At 50.0% G+C, this 18,794-nt stretch overlaps 1 protein-coding gene across 1 annotated transcript in view; it reads left to right on the forward strand.

Moving 5' to 3' along the window:
• BCL2 (BCL2 apoptosis regulator) overlaps positions 1 to 18,594 on the forward strand; it is a 176,932-nt gene extending 158,338 nt beyond the window's left edge. The window contains exon 3 of the mRNA XM_029921313.1: positions 15,599 to 18,594. Within this exon, the coding sequence (XP_029777173.1) occupies positions 15,599 to 15,733 (135 nt within the window). The 3' untranslated portion in view covers positions 15,734 to 18,594. The remainder of the gene's footprint in view (positions 1 to 15,598) is intronic.
• The last annotated feature ends 200 nt before the right edge of the window (positions 18,595 to 18,794 follow it).

The raw sequence follows: 18,794 nt of genomic DNA on the forward strand, positions 1-18,794 counted from the left end.
CAAAATGCACCTTCGCCGCAATGCACTGTGTGACCTTGGGCAGGTGGTGACCTCTCTGGCCCTACAGTGTCTTCTGTATAATGTCATTTATCTGAGCCACCTCGTGGGGTTCGGCCCAGCTGTTCGTTCCCTCTCCTCATCCCACAGGGAGACACTGAAAAACACTTCCATCAGCGGTGGGATGGCGGTTGGATTGCCTGATGCAGATATGTCCAAAGGAGAGATCAAAGCCAGACCCCAGGGCCGCCCTCGGGAAAGAAGATGCAGGCAGGGCTAGTGAGAGCCTTCCAGCGTTTGCACTAATTTTGTTATGAAAAGCATGTTGCATGTGGATCCAAGATTTGTGCACTTGGCCAAGGGCTTCTTCCCTCGGGGAAAATAAAAATGTGCCCGACCACAGTCCTGCCTCAAGCCTCCAGCCCGAGCCTGAGTTTCTTCTGTCCCTAGGAGAAGAACGCTATTTCCCAGTGGGACGGTGCTGTCCCTCTGGGTCGTCCCACCCGAAGAGTGTTTGTTGGGTTTTTGATTTGGGGAAGGTGCCGTGTGGGGTGTAAGGAGCTGGAAGTCAGACAGGCCGCCACTGTGGCCGCTCACTCTCCTCTGTGCGCCACACGCAGTGCCGGGCACAGAGCAGGTGCTCAGGGCGTGTTTGTATCATGAAATTCCACTCGGGCCGACCGGCTCCCGGCGTCGGCGATGGTAGGAGCCTGCAAGGCCGTGCACAGCGAGGCAGGCACTGACCGATGACCTCCAGCTCCGCTGGTGAAGTTCCGGCCCCGCCTCTGGCCCGAGGAGCAGCCGGTGGTCACAAGGCCCAGGGGTTTGGCTCACCTCCCGTCCTGGGTCCAGCCAGCAAATCCCTGGGCACCTTCGGCAGGCAGGTCCGCCAGGCTCCTCGCTGCCAGCCGAAACTGTGTCCAAGCATGTGATGGGAAGTGACGGTCGCCTTGGAAGTCAAGCTCCCCGGGGCACGGGCTTCCCTCCTTGCAGGTGTGCCCCCTGCCAGCAACCCTGCCAGCCTCTCTCGGTTAGCAGGTGTCGGGCTCTGACCTTGATGTCCACGGCAGGTCAGGCAGCCGGCAGCTCTCCCCCAGAAGCTGTGCTGATGCGAGATTGGAGCCCCCCTCCCCTGCTCCCTGAGGCCCATTCATGACTGCCTTCAGGCTCCCTGTGTACCTGTGCGGGTATGTCTCTCTGGGAGTCTCTGTGACTCTCTCTCTTTATGCACGGCCCTGTACTGTTCTGGCAACGGGGAGCACACACCGTCGGAAGTCCTGCACAGGGCACATCTGTTCAGATACAGCCATGCATCCGTGCCCCTGCGTCAGTGAGCCTGGATCCAGAACCACACGCTGACCTTGCTCGGGTTACTTCCGGCACTGACAGCTATTGCCATTGACAGAGACTTCGAATTTTCCCTGTGACGGAGAGGTCTGGTCCCCTCCCTGGCCACAGGAAGACTCTCTGATGCGGAAGGAAGGAAATTGTCAAAGAGCCAGGCAGCGCTCCTTGAAATGCATCTGTTTTTATTCACATTGAGTCTTCCCAGGTGAGCTGAACTAAATCATAGACTACAAAACGAAAGCGGATTTTTTTAGCACGCCTGTACGGAGCCCACTGGGCGAGCTCCCCCAGAGCTCTGCCTCTTCCCCAGAGCGTGGAGGGTATATTTGCTCATCTCCTGTGCAGGATGGATTGTGGTGTGGGGGACAGGCTTCTCCCGCGGGCTGCTCGGGGATCTTCTGCTCATTTTGACCCTCACGTGGCGACTCACGGGGCTGCAGAACTGGGGGCAGGGTAAGCCGCAGTAGAAAGTAAGGATACTTTCGAGTGGGGTGTTAGTTAGCATCCTGGGAGCTTTGGGCCAAGCTTGCAGCTCACTTGCTGCAGCCTGAGAACACAGGACCGGCACCGTCACGAGGGGATCTGGTCCCCCTCCTGACGGTGCCGGTCCTGAGCCTGTCGGCGAGGCAAGGGCCCTGGAGCCAGGGGGGTGTGGAGCTTCCAGAAAAGAGGCCCTTGCTGACTTCTTCACCAGTCCCGGAACTGGACCAGGCCTGACTGGAGGCTGGCGGTGCCCCGCTGAGGATGGAGCCCAGGCGAAGCATTCCACTTTGCTCTTTTCACTCTGACATGGCCCCCTCCAGGTCCAAGGCCACTTTCAGCAGGTTCCTATTAGGAAACGCGGGTTCTTTGTACTCCCCACCACCAGCCTCAGTCAACACTTGCTGATTTAAACAAGTGAGCATCAGACATTCGGCCTCAACTCTGGCCCTCCGTGTTTAATAAATGAAGGCCCGCCTGCCCCCCTGCCCCCCAGCAGCAGTGTCTTGCTGACAGCAGTCAGACCAGGCTGCAGACTCAACAAGCATCTGCTTTCCGTTCCCATGTTTGGCATATTTTCATGAATTAACTCTTCCAGCGGCACGGAGAGGGGACGGCGCCTTGCGATCATGGGCCACGTGGCAGGCACGGTGGAGCCCTACATACTTGGCCCAGACAGTGACCTGCAGAGAGCGCACGCTCACCTGCCACCAAGTGCACAGTGATGAAGTTCATGCTCATTCACCGCAGCAAGTGCAGACCCTGGCGAGGGAGCAGGGCCGGGAGCCCCTGCCCGGTGGCTCCAAGACCCAAGGAAGAACTGTTGGTGGGTGTATTCCAAACGCTGGTCTGCCCGATGGATCTCCAGCCCACGTCTGGCAGCCGAGCGTCTTGTCTTCTACGGAGTAGAAGCAAAGCTTCCCAACTACTGCTCACTTGGACACCACCAATTCTAATTAAAATTGATGTGCGATAGGGGCGACTGCATGGCTCAGTTGATAAGGGTCCGACTCTTGGTTTTGGCTCAGGTCATGATCCCAGGGTTGTGGGATCGAACCCTGTGTCAGGCTTCTTGCTGAGCACAGAGCCTGCTTGGGATTCTCTCTCTCCCTGTGCCCCTCTCCACTCCCCCAACCCTTGCACAAGTGTGCATGTGCTCGCTCTCTCTCTCTCTCTCTCTCTCTCTCAAATAGAAATAAAATAAAATTGGCATGAGAGGCAGAGAGTTCTGAGGGACAAATGCCTGGGTTATGGCCATTAAACAGAGTTAGGAAGCACACAGGGACATCTGGCCTCCACCGCGGCTCCCATGCTGGAGGAAGGAAGGCAGAGAGAAAGGATGGAGCGGACCGCAGGAGGCTCCAAGGCCAGGTGGATTTGGGCAAACGGAGGGCCGTGGAGGCCATAGTGTGGCAGAGGCTATCCACACTGAGAGGAACCAGGTCACCCGCCTACAATAGTTGCAGTAACAGCTTCTGACATGCGTCAGGACATCCCAAGTCATATCTTGGGAGACGCAGGAGGAAAGACGGAGAAGATGATCAGCTGTGGAAGCCCAGGACGGGAGACTGCAGATCGGCTACCAGTAAACTTTCAGATCAGGGAAACGAGGGCCCGGAGTTGCTCACTGAGATCAGCAGCAGCCACCCTGACGTCTCCTCCAGGACAGGCTTCACCCACCTCACTGCCTCCCACGTTTGTAAAAATTCATAAGAAGGAAGATAAACGTTGTGCAGCGTCTTTAACCAAAGGAGCCCCTCCTCCCCCACACCTGTGAAGCCAGGCTTGCAGAACAGTGAGTGTTTCTGTTGAATTCCACCTGATGTAAAAAGAGCTTAGTCCCCTTCTTTGTGTCATGTGGGAAATGTCATTTTTTTAATATAATTGATGTTTCACAAAATTCAATTTAAAGTGATTGACCAGTTGGTTTCTGGTATATTCACAAAGTTGTGCAACTATCACCAGTGTGCAACTCCAGAATTTTTATCACTCCAGAAAGAAAGAAAAAGCCTTGGACCCATCAGCGGCCATTATTCATTCTCCTCTGTCCCCAGCTTCTGGCAGCCACGAATCTGCTTCCGTCCCCAGCTTCTGGCAGCCACAAATCTGCTTCCGTCCCCACGGATTTGCCTCCTGTGGACATTTCATATAATTGGCACCATATAGTAGGTGACCATTCATGCCTGGCTTCTTTTAATTTTTTTAATGTTTATTTCTTTTTAAAAATTTTTAACATTTATTTATTTTTGAGAGACAGAGTACGAGCAAGGGAGGGGCAGAGAGAGAGGGAGACACAGAATCCGAAGCAGGCTCCAGTCTCTCAGCTCTTGTCAGCACAGAGCCCAACGCAGGGCTCAGACTCACAAACTGCAAGATCATGAACTGAGCTGAAGTCAGACGCTTGATCAACTGAGCCACCTTGGTGCACCCATATATGCCTGGCTTCTTTCGCCGAGCGGAATGTTTTCAAGATCCATCTGTGTCGTAGCTGAATCAATGTCTCCTTCCTTTTTATGGCTGAATGATACTCTTCTGGATGGATGCTCCACCTTTGGTTTATGTGTTTGTCAGTTACTAGACACTTGGGTGGTTTTCATGTTGGGCTATCCTGCGTAAGGCTGATGCCACTATTTATGTACAAGGTTTTGCATGAACATATAACGGTTACTTAGCTTGGGTGTGCATCTAGGAGTGGAATTGATGGATCACATGGTAACCTTTTAAGTTTTGGAGGAACCACCGCTACTTCTCACAGTGGCTGCACTACCTTCCGTTCCCACAATGTGTGCCTCTTCCTCCTTGCCAACACTTGGTACTATCCACTTTTCAGAGTATAGCCACGCTAGCGGGTGCAACGTGGTATCTCATTTGTGGTTTTGGTTTGCATTTCCCCGATGACTCATGATATTGAACACCTTACCTGGAGTTTATCGGTTATTTCTAGATCTTCTTCAGTGAAATGTCGACGCAGATCTTTGCTGGGTTTTTTTAAATGGACTATTTGTCTCTTTGCTGTTGAGTTGTAATAATCTCACTTTTTTTGTGTGTGATATACTTTCATACCCAACACAATATCATAAAGTGATACTTTCCCCACACAGTGAAAATAACATAGGCCCAAAGAAAATGCAGGGCACTGAGAGACTTCTGGCCAAAAGAGGGTAGTGGAATGAGGAAGGTAAGGAAGAAAAATGAAGCCGCTTTATTTTAAAGCCAAAACACTGCCAGGTAGATTACTGTGGCCTCTGCTCCCTTGAGCTCCTGCAGAACGCACCCTTCTTGGGGACTCGGCCAGCCCGGCTAAGAGTGAGGACACAACAGCGTGTGAGTGAACTCTCTTCCCCGGAGCACTGCAGGATAAGTCCGTCTACATACACACAAAGCGCTTTGGATGTATCGAGAGAATGCTCGTGCCCATTAAGGCTGCTGTGAATGCATGAGAAGACACATGCACATGTGCGTGCGCACACACAGAAGAGCGAGTCTTACAGGGCAGGGCCTGTGTCTTCTTTGGCTTCAAGACTCCTCAGCACCTTACGAAAATGTTTGCTTTGTGAATGAATAAGCAGCCTGAAGAGGAGATTTCCAGCTCTAATGTAGACATGGCCTTTAATCTCCTCCCTTTTGGTGTACTGTACGAACACAATGGACCCACCGGCACAGTTATTAACATATATTTAATGCCTTTCGCTCCAGACGCATTGCTTTGCCCATCTCCACCTACAGTGTCTGAAGCCCTGAACTGTTCACACCTCCCAGTAGGCAGGTCCTAAGCCCGCAGGTGGCTAAGGACCCTGTCCCTGCAGTATTTGCATAACTGGTCCCGGGGATTTGGTCATGTGCCTCACTCCTGATAGCACCTCCTCCCACAGCCTGGAGAGCAGGTGGACCAGCAGACCTGGGCAATCCCAGGCCCAGCAGGTGGAACCTGGCTCTGTGGCTGCAGGCTCCCCACACCATTGGAGTCCTTTGCAAATTATTTTGATCCTGTGCCCTGCTCAAGAAAACAAGGAACCTTTGGGCTTCTCATCTTCTGCCCTCCCTGGGTCCTGGGAGCCCCTGCCTGATTTGCATCCTCAGCTCCATTTGCATAACAAAATACACCAAAACTGCCCTAGACCAACTTGGGGAGGAGGTTGGCAAGTTTTGTTTTTTGTTTTGTTTGGGTTTTTCATCTCCTGCCATTTCTCTAGCAGGTTTCTGGTTACATCCTGATGACACTTAGATTAGGTTTCATTTCAGGTCAGGTCATTGGCCTGTAATTCAGCAGGCCCCTCCTCCCGGCACGGGGTCTCTCCAAGACCAGCCCCGGCTCCCTGCAGAGGGCTTTGGGGGGGTTGCAAGCCTGGGAGATGGAGTCGTTGAGTGAGTCGTGCTTGAGTTTCTCTCCACACAGACAGCTGTGTGTCCTTCAGTTCTGTGCTCCACCGTCGTTGTTGTTTGTTGTGTTTTTTTTTCCCTTTCCTTTTCTCCCAAACCCGGAATCAATATTTTAGGAGTGGAGGTGGGTGAGGGGGGAAGAGCTAGGGGGGACCGAAGCTGGCCGCTGCCAGAGCAGCTCTGATATGGAGACGGAACCCTCCAGACTCATTCAGCACAAAGTGGCTGCAGAGGAAATCCTGCCAAGCCCATGATAAGGGGGAAATGGAGTCACTTCCTCACCAGCTGCTTTATTCAGGTAGAAAAAGTCCTCACTTCCTCGCGTGTGCTCTGCGGGCCACCACTCACAGAACTCCCCGGGCAGCTTGCTTCCCCTTTTGATCTCAGCCAAACTTGGAGTCCAGAGAATGTCTCCCTGGCTTCAGGAGACTGCTCCTCTCTGCTGTGCTCCCCTCCCTCTCCCCTTCCTTCCTTCTTTCTCTTTCTCTTAGCATCTTCACTCTTGCCTGGTGATTGCACGTCCGTTCGCTCTGTGGACCAGAGCAGTTAGACAGACAGAATCGGGGATGAGCTCACACCACTTAATGGAATGCCAGCTCGTTACCACGGGAGGGTGGGAGGTCTTTATGTCCCCAGAGGTGTCCACAGACAGCTCGGGACCTTTGAGCATCTCTCCCCTGCATCCCCCCGTCCTGTACAACAGGCCCCAACCTGCCTCTCTCGCCAGCGTCCAGGATTATTGCTTCTTTACCTCCAGGCAGCGTTTCCAAAGTGTGTCTTCGTAACACTGCGGGAATCTCCCCGAGAGAGGAATCAATGGTCAAATGAATTTGGAAAATGCTGCACAGTTTATCCCTGTCTTGGAGACTCAAGGCACACAGGATGTTATTCAGAATAGATAATTACCAAGGTGGACGCTGACCGGTCAGATCCAATGCCAACTTAGGACCTGGCTAAACAGCCGCCCCTCCTAGAATGACACCAGAGACTGTTGCCAAAAAAAAAGCGCTGGATTTTGTGTTAGCCTGTCATTTGTTAGTCCTCTGAACACCCCCCTCCTTTTAAAAATATCATCTATTAAGGTGTGTTTGGAAAACCTGCTCTATAGTGAAAGAAATCCATTACTTCAGTTCGAGTAACATTCCGCTGAGTGCTTAATAAGATGACAGACACAGGCTCCAGGGATCCAAAGACAAATAGGATGTGGTCCCTGCACCTCCAGGTGCTAATAGTTGAATGAGGGAAGACAGACATGTAAACAGACCGTCTTCACCTGATACAGTGGACAAGGACTAGCTGAGGATTATGTAGCTCAGCCTAGGGGATTAGAGGAAATGATCGCACTGAATCCTTGAATGAACCAAAGGTAATTTACAAGTGGCGGAAGCTGGGGTCAGAATATTGAGAGCCTGCGATGCCATGTTGAGGCTTTCAGACCTAGGCGTGAAATCACATGGCAGGTTCGATTCTGAATAGAGCATTCTGGAGGCAAAATGGAGAGGAGATGGAAGGGCAGGGCACAAGACAGGAGGCGGAGAGATCAGATGGGAAATGATAGCAGTAATTCTGGGGAGAGAAAGTAGTGGGGATGGAGAAATTGGTGGCTCATATATTGGCCCCGTCTGACTCCCCCCTTGCCCTTACCACTGGTTCAGTGCTCACTTAGCTCATGGCTCCAGTGATGAGACACAGCATCTGCATCTCATTCCCCGAGGGCTTTCTCTGGCCTCTAGAACCCCGCTGTCTATGTGCACAACCGGCCTAACATGCTGGGGTATTAATGCCTCCGTAGAGCAGTCCCCAGCCAGTGAATGGAAGGAGGTGATGTACAAATACCCCAGCTCCCCAGCCCATTAGTGGGATAACAAAAGGGGCATATGCTCTGCACTGGCCCCCAGTTTTCCCAGCAGGATGGCGCTTCAGGGGCCAACAGCAGTTACGTGCTTGATAAGGTAGTTTCATGCTGCTTTCTCACTCCCCTTCCGTCCCTGGGATCATCTCCCAAATAAACTGCTCACACTCAAATCTTCATCTTGGGGTCTGTCTGCTTCTAGGGGAACCAACCTCAGATTGTGGTCTTCACTAGTGGATGGGTGAGCAGGTGAGAAAGAGGAAAACCTCTAGGGGACGCTGAGATCGTGGGCTTACTTGACAGCATGGGCATGGGGAGGGCCGGAGAAGAGGCAGGCTTGCTTGAGGGGGCTGTGACACTTCCTGTTGGGGCCAGGCCAGGCTGCATTGTTACTTCTGGCGGGACATCACAGAAGGCAACTGGAATGGGAATCTGCTAGTCCGAGGACTTTAGACCCAGGTGGGGCTGGCTGTAAAGATTTCTGAGACAGCATCAGAGGGATGGTGTTTTAAGAGTATGAGAATGGGAGCACCTGCGTGGCTCAGTTGGTTGAGCGTCTGAGTCTTGATCTCAACTCCCATCATGATCTTACAGTTCGTGGGCTCTGCACTGATGACACAGATCTGCTTGGGATTCTCTCTCTCCCCCTCTCTTTGTCCCTCTCCTGCTTATGCTTTCTCTCTCTCAAAATAAATAAGTAAACTTAAAAGAAAAAAAAAAGACCATGAGAGTGAAGGAGATTAGTCAAAGAGAGAAGATACTCCAGACCAAAGCCCAGGGAGCACTGGGTACCTACCAGGGGAGGGAGAGGAGGTGACCAGGAAGAATCAGGCCCTAGAGGACAATCTCCAGGATGCAATGATTTTCAGTAGTTTCTCTGTCCAGCATGTCAAAGTACTCAGTAGATGCAACCTGAGAATTCATTCCGTGGATTTAGCCACTGGGAGGGGATTGGTGGACTCTGGGGGGTGTTTTCAGAGGCACAATGAGGGAAGAAGCCAGGCTGAGTGGATTAAAATGTGGGCAAGAAGGCAGCAAATGAGGGTGGGCTTAGCAACTTGTCCAGGAGGGCCAGGAGAGAGAAGACTGTGGTTCAGGTAGAACGGCATCAGCCTGGACATTTTGAGGAAATCTGAATGTTTAAAAAGAGACAGAAGAAACGACCGGGGTGAAATTGTACTTGAGTGCATGGACAATAGTAGGTGAAGAAAGGTTCCAGAAACAATGGGAAACCGTGGAATCAGGGTGTAGGGGGAGAAGGCGCAGGGAAGGACAGATAGGGTTGTAATCAGTGGGTGGGCCAGGACAGGAAGCCGTGGTAATTCTTGCCCACTGGTCCCAGTTTTCTCAGAGAAGAAGGGGCGAACATCAGTTGCTAAAAGGTGAGAACACTTGAGAAAGCGGTAGTGATTCAGAATGGTCATGGAAAGGAACAGAGAAAAGATCTGACCCAGAGTAAAGGAGGGCTGAGTAGTTTCAAGAACTCACTGAGTCTGGGGGCACCCGGGTGGCTCAGTCGGTTGAGAGGTCGGCTTCCACTCAGGTCTTGGTCTCATGGTTCCTGAGTTCGAGCCCCGCATCAGGCTCCGTGCTGAGAGCTTTGAAAGCCAGATGAGGCTGCTGTGGAATGGAGTCAGGGTTGGACACAGAGGAAGGTCAGGGATGGGAGAAGCAAGTTGAGGGAGGCAGGAAAGAGGCGCTCAGGGAGGCAGAGAAATCAACTGCTGGCCCGTCAGGCACAGGAGATATAAACCTTCTTATACTTCTGCTCACCCCCACCTCCTCCCATCTGCTTATCAGCAAATACCGTGAGTAATCTACTATATCTGTCTAGGTTTCATTCGTCGCATCCATGAACAAAAGGACTGATGTCTTTACTGGGCATTGTTATACCTGTGCAGTTCTGAACTTTCTTGGAGGGTCCGTCCAGCTCAAGTAACGGCAAAGTTACTAGCGTTCACCTTTCTCTTTTCCTTCCCTAACTTTCAGGCTGTCCTGAAGAAGGGGTGTCCCCTGGAGAAAACATTAAAAGCCATGAAAAATGGCAAATATCAAAGACATTCTATAGCAGGGTTCAATTTCCTGTCGGCACTATCTGATTTTCTTTTTACTTTCCTCTACTGCTGACAGGACCGTGCTCTGTGCAGGATACAAAATGGCAGCATGCTTTGGTTTCGTTTAGTTCAAATGTGCACGTAGAGACATCGTCTCACTGGATTGGAAGCCTGGTGAGGGCAGGATGGCTTTCCCCCATAGGATCTCCCATGACCATATAAGCTCAGAGACTGGGGAATGTAGCTGAGTTTCTAATTTGTTTACATCCAACCAGGCCATATTAAATTTTCCCCGGGGCACCTGGCTGGCTCTGTTGGTAGAGCACTTGACTTTTGACCTCAGAGTCACGAGTTCGAGCCCCATGTTGCATGTAGAGGTTACTTAAAAACAAAACCTTAAAAAAATTTTTCCCAGTGTTTAAGGAGGTCTGCAAACCACCGTGAGTCAAGCATATGTTGGTTTAGCTGTTACTGATTTCACTCACAACCATGTTGGGAACATCTTTCCTTGCCAGTAAATACAGGGTTCAATTTTTAATGTCTGAACACTACTTATTCCTCTGTATGGATGTGCTGTAAGTTTATCTAACCCATCCTATTTTCAGACATTTGAGTTCTTTTTACGTTTTAATGCAACCTATGCATTTTATTACTTTTTCTTTTTTTATGTTTTTTAAAAATTTTATATTTGAGAGAAAGAGAAAGAGGGAGTGCACAAGCAGGGGAGGGGCAGAGAGACAGAGACAGAATCCAAAATAGGCTCCAGGCTCTGAGCTGTCAGCACAGAGCCCGATGCAGGGCTTGAACTCATGAGCAGTGAGATCATGACTTGAGCCGAAGTCAGACACTCAACCGACTGAGTCCCCCAAGAGCCCCTTTTTTTCAAGATAAATAACTAGGAGTGGAAATCATAACAAAAGGATAATATTTTTTAAACTCCTGATACGCATCGCCAACAACAAATACAGTGACCTTTACCTGGGAGTCCATCAATGCGTAAGAGTACCCGGGGCCCCCACCCCTTTCTCTTTAGCAGAACTGTGTATTCTCTTCAGTTTTTGCCAGTCTGACTCATTTGTATCTTAATCTCATTTTATTCGGAGTCAGGTTTAAAGGAAACTTCTTGAAGGGCACTGGAGGGGAAAGGAAAATTTGGAGAGCCAACTCAGGGAAGGGTGTGTGTGTGAGACAGAGAGATTGAGAATCAGGCCGGAGAGGTCCCGTGTCCCCACGACCAGACAAAATGCAGGAGGGCTGAGGACACTTTGGCCGTCCCCTCGCTCGGAGGCTTGAGTATGGTCTGCCCCTGCCCACGTCGTCTCCCTGGCTTACTTCCCACTGCGCAGCAAGGCTCTGGGGTCGGAAGTCTGGCCCTCCGCCCTGGGGGGCCAGCTCTGGATGGAGCTCAGACTCCCACCATCTGTGGCCTCTGAATTTGAAGCCGGCGGAGGAACCGCCTGCAAAAGAGCCCCCAGAGCCAGGACCCTCCCCGCATCCTCTCTGAGGGGAGGCTCAGCTGAGGGGACAAGGCTGCTCCCCTCGGAACCTGACATTGGCCATGCCCTCCCCACCTCCCTGTCCAGACCTGAGCAACGGTTGCGGTGCCCCGTACGTACACAGACGGAGACTTTGTCCACATCACATGACGATGGCTCAGGTTTTCTTTTTCTCTCTTTGTTGCTTTTAATACATAAAATGAGCATGTGTTTATTTAAAACAGCTTTCAAACTTAAACAAATAATGACAGACTGTTCAAACAGACTTCGGAAATCGCCCTAATCAGGATGTTTGAAAAAGCAAGAAGACTCTCTATAAAAGTGGCTTGTAGGACCTTCAGTCCTGAAAGCACAGGTCTGCTTTGCTCTTTGCGATCGGAGATGGGCGAACCTTGGGGACTGGATCCAGTCGTGGGGTGGGGGGTCAAATGATGCGCCTCAGCCCTACAACCTGACCTAACCATTTCGGAGGAGGTATAGACGTCCAGTGTACCGCCACCTCCCATCTTTGACCGGAACACGTCAGGTGCATATTTGTACATTTCAGCTCCTCCCTTCTGTTGAAATGACCAAGCGGCTTCAGAACCGAAAGCTGACTCCTTAGAGGGAGCTGGTAAATTGCTCAGGTGAAATAGCAGGCTCCACAGACCCTCTGGAGGGCAGGGCAGCTTTGCCAGAGGGAGACTAGCAGACAAGTTAACACGGCCACCAGGCCACTAGTTCTCTTCCGAGGCCACGTTTACAAGTGGCTTTGAGTCGCCTGTGTTAATCCTCACAACCGCCAATTTTATGGGTGAAATAAATGAGGCCCAGGGCTGGATACTTTGTTCAAGGTCCTAAGCCATAAAATGTCAAAACCCGGATTTTGCCGAGACCTTCTTCCCCAAGCGGAGAGCCGCTCCCAGTCACCTGGGGCTGCGTCGGCAACTCCGTGTTTATTCTTTGGGTTGAGAGATGCACTGTAGCTCGTCCCACTCTAGAAACTGTGTGTTTCTTTATAACGCACATCCGGAATGGCCCATTCGGTCCACTGGAGGCACGGTTATGGACGTGAGGGGAGGGCGGTCGGGAGAGGGACTCGTTCGGCCCCAGAGAGGCAGCCATCTTGGAGAGGCATCCCTTCCCCTCCCTGGCATCAGTAGCTGCACCAGCCACACAGGGAGAAAATGCCAGCCCCGGTTTGTCTCTGCTCCCCCCCACTTTCTCAGGATGGCTCCATGGCCAGAAAGGTCAGAGAGGAAGGGGCTGAGTTTTATAGCGTGCCAAGGAAACCCCCACTGGTAAGAAAGGAAGGCAGGACCCAACCGGGGACCCTCCCTCTCCCTGCCAAGCCACGTTGCGCACAGTCCAGGGCCAGGGCCCCGAAGGAGTCCACGCATCATCTGGCTGGGCCGCGGGAGGTGGTGGCCTGCCCGTCCATCAGAGAGAGCGGCATGGACGGGTGGGCTTGGAGATGTTTCCAGCTGTGTCTGTGGGATCCTGGGATGCACTTTACAACAAGCAGAGTCTCTCCCACTCATAAATCTGTCCTGCCCTCTTCCTGCCCCATTTATCCCTGATTATTTATGGGGAAGGTATGTTCCTTGACAGGCAGTCATGATCGTTAGCTCCGCTTTGTGCTAAGAACACTAAACACATATTTCATTTATGTGTCTTGCCTTGCTTTTCTCAGGCTCCAGTTTAGAAAATGTCAACAATAGATTAGAAAAGAAGAAAACCCTTGCGCCCTCTCCTGGTAAAACTTAATCTAGTGCATCTGAAAGTCCAGTGCACCCTCGTGCTGGGGACCAGTCACTTGTCTAAGGCGAACTAAGTAATCTTGTGTTAATCTGTCCACGACTGTTGACACACTAAATGGACCATTAGGTTTTCCGTAGTCCGTGATCAGTTTCTCCTAACCCTGCCCATAGGTGAAGAATGGGTGGGTGATTCTTTATGGTGGGGACCATCCTGTGCATTATAAGATGGCGCACAGTGTCCCTGTCCTCTACCCGCTAGGTGCCAGCAGTGCCCCTACCAAAAATGCCTCCAGATGTTGCCTAGTGTCCCCTGGGGAGCAAGATTACCGCCAGTGAGAACTACTGCCCTGAACCCTTCTCTGACTTCTGGGAAAGGTGTCACAGAGCAACCAGTGAGAGAGTGGACGTGCCTGATCACAAACCCTCTGTGCCTGTGGGGGGCAACTTTGATGATGGATCAACTGGGTTCATTTCTAGGTATCTGTCCCCCAAAAGCAACTGAACAAGTAGACAAGAATTTATGTACAAAAATGCATCATAATATCGTTTATGGCAGGCAAAGTTTCATCAATTAAATCAAGTTCAGCGTATATGCCATGGAATACTATACAGTCACAAAGACTCATCGTGCTAATCTATGTTTAAGAACATGGGAAGTTCCCCTAATGATGTCTTAAACTCTCACCTTGAGGACTAAGATTCCCAAAGGTTGTTAACGTAGAGAGGGAATAATTTCAAGTAGGCAAGGTGAGCTTCTGGTGAAGCATTGGGCCAAAGATGGAACTCGAACCAGTGACCGAATTCAGAAAACTTTAAGTGCAAATTGGACAAATACTTATAAACACTTACATGTATCAAAACTGTGAACAGCACCGGAGAGACAAAGCTGATGCCTGTGTCCTCCGTGTGGTACGCACCCTACACAGACAGAAACACTGAACACTGTCACATCCACCTCCACACGGCAACGCCGGAAGTGTGGGTATGTGGCTGTCACATGTAATGAAATCTTGTGCCCTAATACCACGTGTGGGGGATAATGTGGAACTAGGTTTTGTTCTCTTCATGTCTGAATAAATCACACTGAGGGAAAAGAATTCCGCTTACTGCTTTTTATATTCAGATATATCAAGAGAGTTGTCCAGATACTCATAGGGTCTGACAGACATCCCCCAACAAATCTAAGTAATGAGCAGCGAGAGGTTGATCCAGTCCGAAGCAAACTAGAGAACGTCGTTAGGACATACTGCAGACCCGACTTAGATGCGGCGATAGGATGGGTAGATAGGAGCCGTCTTCTTTCTCAGGGACCTGTGTCTGCAGTGACGCGTAATGACTGACCAGAAGTGACCATGTGCTTTGCGAAGTGCACAACTTGAGTTAAATCCAGGATTGTGGTCATCCAGCCTGGCCACTCCCAGAAGAAACCCCGGGACAACTTTTTTACCCAGGGAGAACTCTGTTCCTTCAAAGGCTAGGCATGCCACCAGGGGAGGCCACCCCGTGTGTGTCCACAGCACCAGCATCCCAGACAGAGCTGCTGTGAGCCGTGAGAGGGCATCAGCAGGCTGAAGAGCACTGGCGTGGATCTGGGTTCGAATCTAGTCTCTGCCACTGATTAGACAAATCCCTTAACGTCTCTGCGTCCCCCCCCCCCCACCCAGTTTTTTCCCCTCTTCAGAACAGATGCAAATAAAATGACTCCATAATATTGGCATGAAGAATAAATAAAACGATGCATTTGAGGCATTTATTATAAGTACCTAGCATACCTACAGCAAGCATTCAGTAAAGGAGCAGACTCCTACTCGGTGTGGTTTTTTTTTATTATTTTTGGGAATGTCCATGCTAGCTAAAATTGCAAAGCCTCCAATATTCTCCAACTGCCTTTGCTGTGTTATTTTTCTCCTTTACATGTAGGAATCTCGAATATGCTCTGTGATACATTTATTTCTCTTGTGTACTGTCTGTGGCCTGCGACGAGATAAATGCTTGGTGAAGTAGGAACGTTCGGTCTCCTTCACTCACTTTCGTGTCTCTGTGGTACTGGCCCATCAACGGGACCTCAGTGACTACCTCTCGAATGAAAGTAAAAATAGCGGGTCTGACTCATTGCCCCAAAAAAGCGATTTACTTTACCTTTGGAAGGGGCCCCGGTCCTCCGGCTGGATGTCACACTCCCTGTAGGCTCGTCTCTGCTCTCTCTCTCTCTCTCTAATTCTCTTTCTTTTTTCTCCCCTCTCTCCCCCACAGGATGCCTTTGTGGAGCTGTACGGCCCTAGCATGCAGCCTCTGTTTGATTTCTCCTGGCTGTCTCTGAAGGCCCTGCTCAGCCTGGCCCTGGTGGGGGCGTGCGTCACCTTGGGTGCCTATCTGGGCCACAAGTGAAGTCAGAAGACCTGCCACCAACAAAATATGCAAAAGGTTCACTAAAGCAGTAGAAATATATGCATCGCCAGTGATGTACCATGAAACGAGGCTGTGGTCTCTTAAAAACAAAACCTAAAACAAAACAAAAACAGCTTTCAGGCTCAGCGTCGAATCAGCTATTTACTGCCAAAGGGAAATACCATTTATTTTTTACATTATCAAGAAAAAAAAAAGATCTATTTATTTAAGACAGTCCCAGCGAACCTCCTGTCTTGGGAAACCCTGCCGCTAATTGCCAAGCCCCCACCTGGCCCGCTCCAGCCTGGAGCCCCTGTGCCTATAAACACGGATTTCTTTTCCATGTTGTTGGCTGGACTGACTCACCATCTGAAGAGCAAACAAACTGACAAAGGACGTGACTGTTCCAGAAGCCGGGTGTCTGGCTGTTGGGAATTAGGAAGAAGGCGTTCATTTTCCTTGCATTTATTTGCTGTGGGGGCTGCGACATTAAAGAGGGAAGGTGGTCGGCGACGCCCATTCTTCCCTGGCCTGAAGGATAGACACTTTGCATATGGTTCACATGGTACAGACCCAGTTGGAAGGAAAAAACTGGGGCCCTTCAGATGGACTTGGCCTCCACCAAGATGTCCTCACCCAAGGACCGGGATGGGGAAAATGCCGTTAAACCATAGGAAAGTATTTTTTTAAGCTACCAATTGTGCCGAGAAGCATTCTAGCAATTTATCCAATAGCATCCAGTACCTTAAGCCCTGATGTGTACATTCATACGTTTTTGGACACATTCTCCCCCTCAATACTGGCTCTGTATGTGTAGGAAACCGAATCCTCTGGAATGCGAGGACGTGAACGTTCTGGTGACTTACCCAGAAGCATCAGGCCGCCGCAAGTGCCTGCGTTTCCCTGAGAGGCCGCAGTCTGAAGTCCCGCCTTGTCCCCAGCTCGGAGGCCTCGTCCTGGAACTGAGCCTGGGCACTCGCTGGCCTGCTCGAAGAGTTGTAAACAGAGCAGTGTGGGCTCCGAATGTCTGGAAGCTGACCGAGCTCAGAAGCCCACTGTCAAGAAAGAACAGTAGGTGGCCCTCCAGTTGGGCCCTTTGTCCTCATAAGCGGAACCTGGAAGCGTGGAACCCGGAAGCCAAGGCGCTTAAGACGTTGATCACTGTGGAGGGAAGGAAACCGAGGCAGGGCGCCTTTCCTGGCAGAGGGAGGAGGTGACGCCGCCACCAAAAGGAAACGGGGGGGAAGGAGACAGGTGCAGGCCATGTGCGGTGTGGCCGCGGCGCATGCGTACTGTCTGCACGGTTTAAAGCAAGGCTTTACATGACTTTGGGGAAGGTCCTAAATCCTAAAGAAAGCTTGAAATGAGGTGTCGTGGATTAAGTGACCTATGTCTATAAGATGATGATGTAAAACAATATCTTGTCATTGTAGTTTGGGTTTTTTTGAAAACCTGACCGGGGGAGGGAGTTCCAGGTGTAGAATGTGGGAATTTATCTTTACCTCCTGGGGCGTTAAAAAAGAAAAAAAAAATCAGTGGTGAAAACTCTAGAGACGTAGTAAAGAAGTGAAATCTCCAGCTAATAAACTAGAAAATAATTTTTTCAAGTTTAGAATCAGCTTTGAGACATTTATGGAGCAAATGTGGCATTATTGTATTATATACCATTTATCTGTATTAACTTCGGAATGTACTATGTTCAATGTTTAATGCTGTGGTTGATATTTTGAAAGCTGCTTTAAAGAAATACATGCATCTCAGCATTTTTTAAAAAATTGTATTTAGTTATGGCCTCTACACTATTTGTTAGCAAAAATTATCATTTTTCCATTTGGGATTTTTGTCTCGATTCCTTAAAAGCATTTCTGAGAAGGAGAGAGAATGCCCGGGTCTCAGCCCCTGGGGCGCGCGGCCCCGAGGGAGGAGCATTGCTTCAACCGAGTTACGTGCATTTCCACGTCGGAGTTTTGTGCATTTCCAGGTCAGCAGAATTGTTTATTGTGAAGGATGTATCCCTTTGACCTTGTTCCTTGAAGGTTTACTAGTCCCTGGGCAAATCAGAATCTAACTCCCATTATTTAGGATGACATACATGTTTGGTTAAATCCATGCGATTCATTCAGTTGAAAATCCAGACGGGAAATGACCAGGGGATTAAATTCTGGCCATAATGGTTTGACCTTTAGAGGGTCGCTCTACGTGGTCTGTCGTGACACAGGCCCATCTAGAGCGTTCCTGCCCTCCTTCCGCAGGGCCCTCTCCCTGGCTGTCCTTCAGAATCTTCCTGAAATGCAGTGACGCCTGGGCTCCTCCCTGAAGTCAGACCTCCCTGGCAGGCCTCAGGGAATGGGGCGATCAGACCTTTGAATGATTCTAATTTTTAAGCGAAATGCTATTTTCTGAAAGGTTTACATTGTCAAAAGCGATGAGTATGGAATATCAAATCCTGTGCTGCTATCCTACCAAGATCATTTTAGTGGAGTCAATTTGCAGTACACTCCAAGTAGCGAAATCCTCCGAGCTGCTTTAGAAGTGAACAATGAAGAACATGGACATTTTTAATATAAAGACTGTCTTTTGTTGTTGTTGTTGTTGTTGTTGTTTTTATTGTTCAAAGAGGATTTGAAGAGTATTCTAAAAATGTATATATATATAAAAAATGGTCATGGGGGCTAACTTCTGGCTGGTTTTCTTTTGCTGTGGGGTTTTGTTATCTGGTTTTAATGGTAAATGCGCCTGGCCACCTGCCCCCAAAACTGTACAGTATTGTGGCTTCACTTGCTCTAAGAGTAGTTGTTGCATTTTTCTTGTTCTTAAAAACATGTTAGAAGCAATGAACGTATATAAAAGCCTCAACTTGTCGTTTTTTCCTTCTTTCTTTCAATGTCTGTTATTTTGCGATCAGACAACAGAGAGCCGTTCCCACCTATCTTGTGCTGAGAAGGGATTCACACCTGAATTACTGGTTTATGTGTTGGCCAAGGTCAGGGTTAAAGAGAACACATCCATTTTCAAATTGGGGTCAAAGGCTCTACAAAGAACCACAAGGAGTGCGGTGTCT

Source organism: Suricata suricatta, chromosome 14 (genome assembly GCF_006229205.1).
Source record: "Suricata suricatta isolate VVHF042 chromosome 14, meerkat_22Aug2017_6uvM2_HiC, whole genome shotgun sequence".
Taxonomy (NCBI): Eukaryota; Metazoa; Chordata; class Mammalia; order Carnivora; family Herpestidae; genus Suricata; species Suricata suricatta.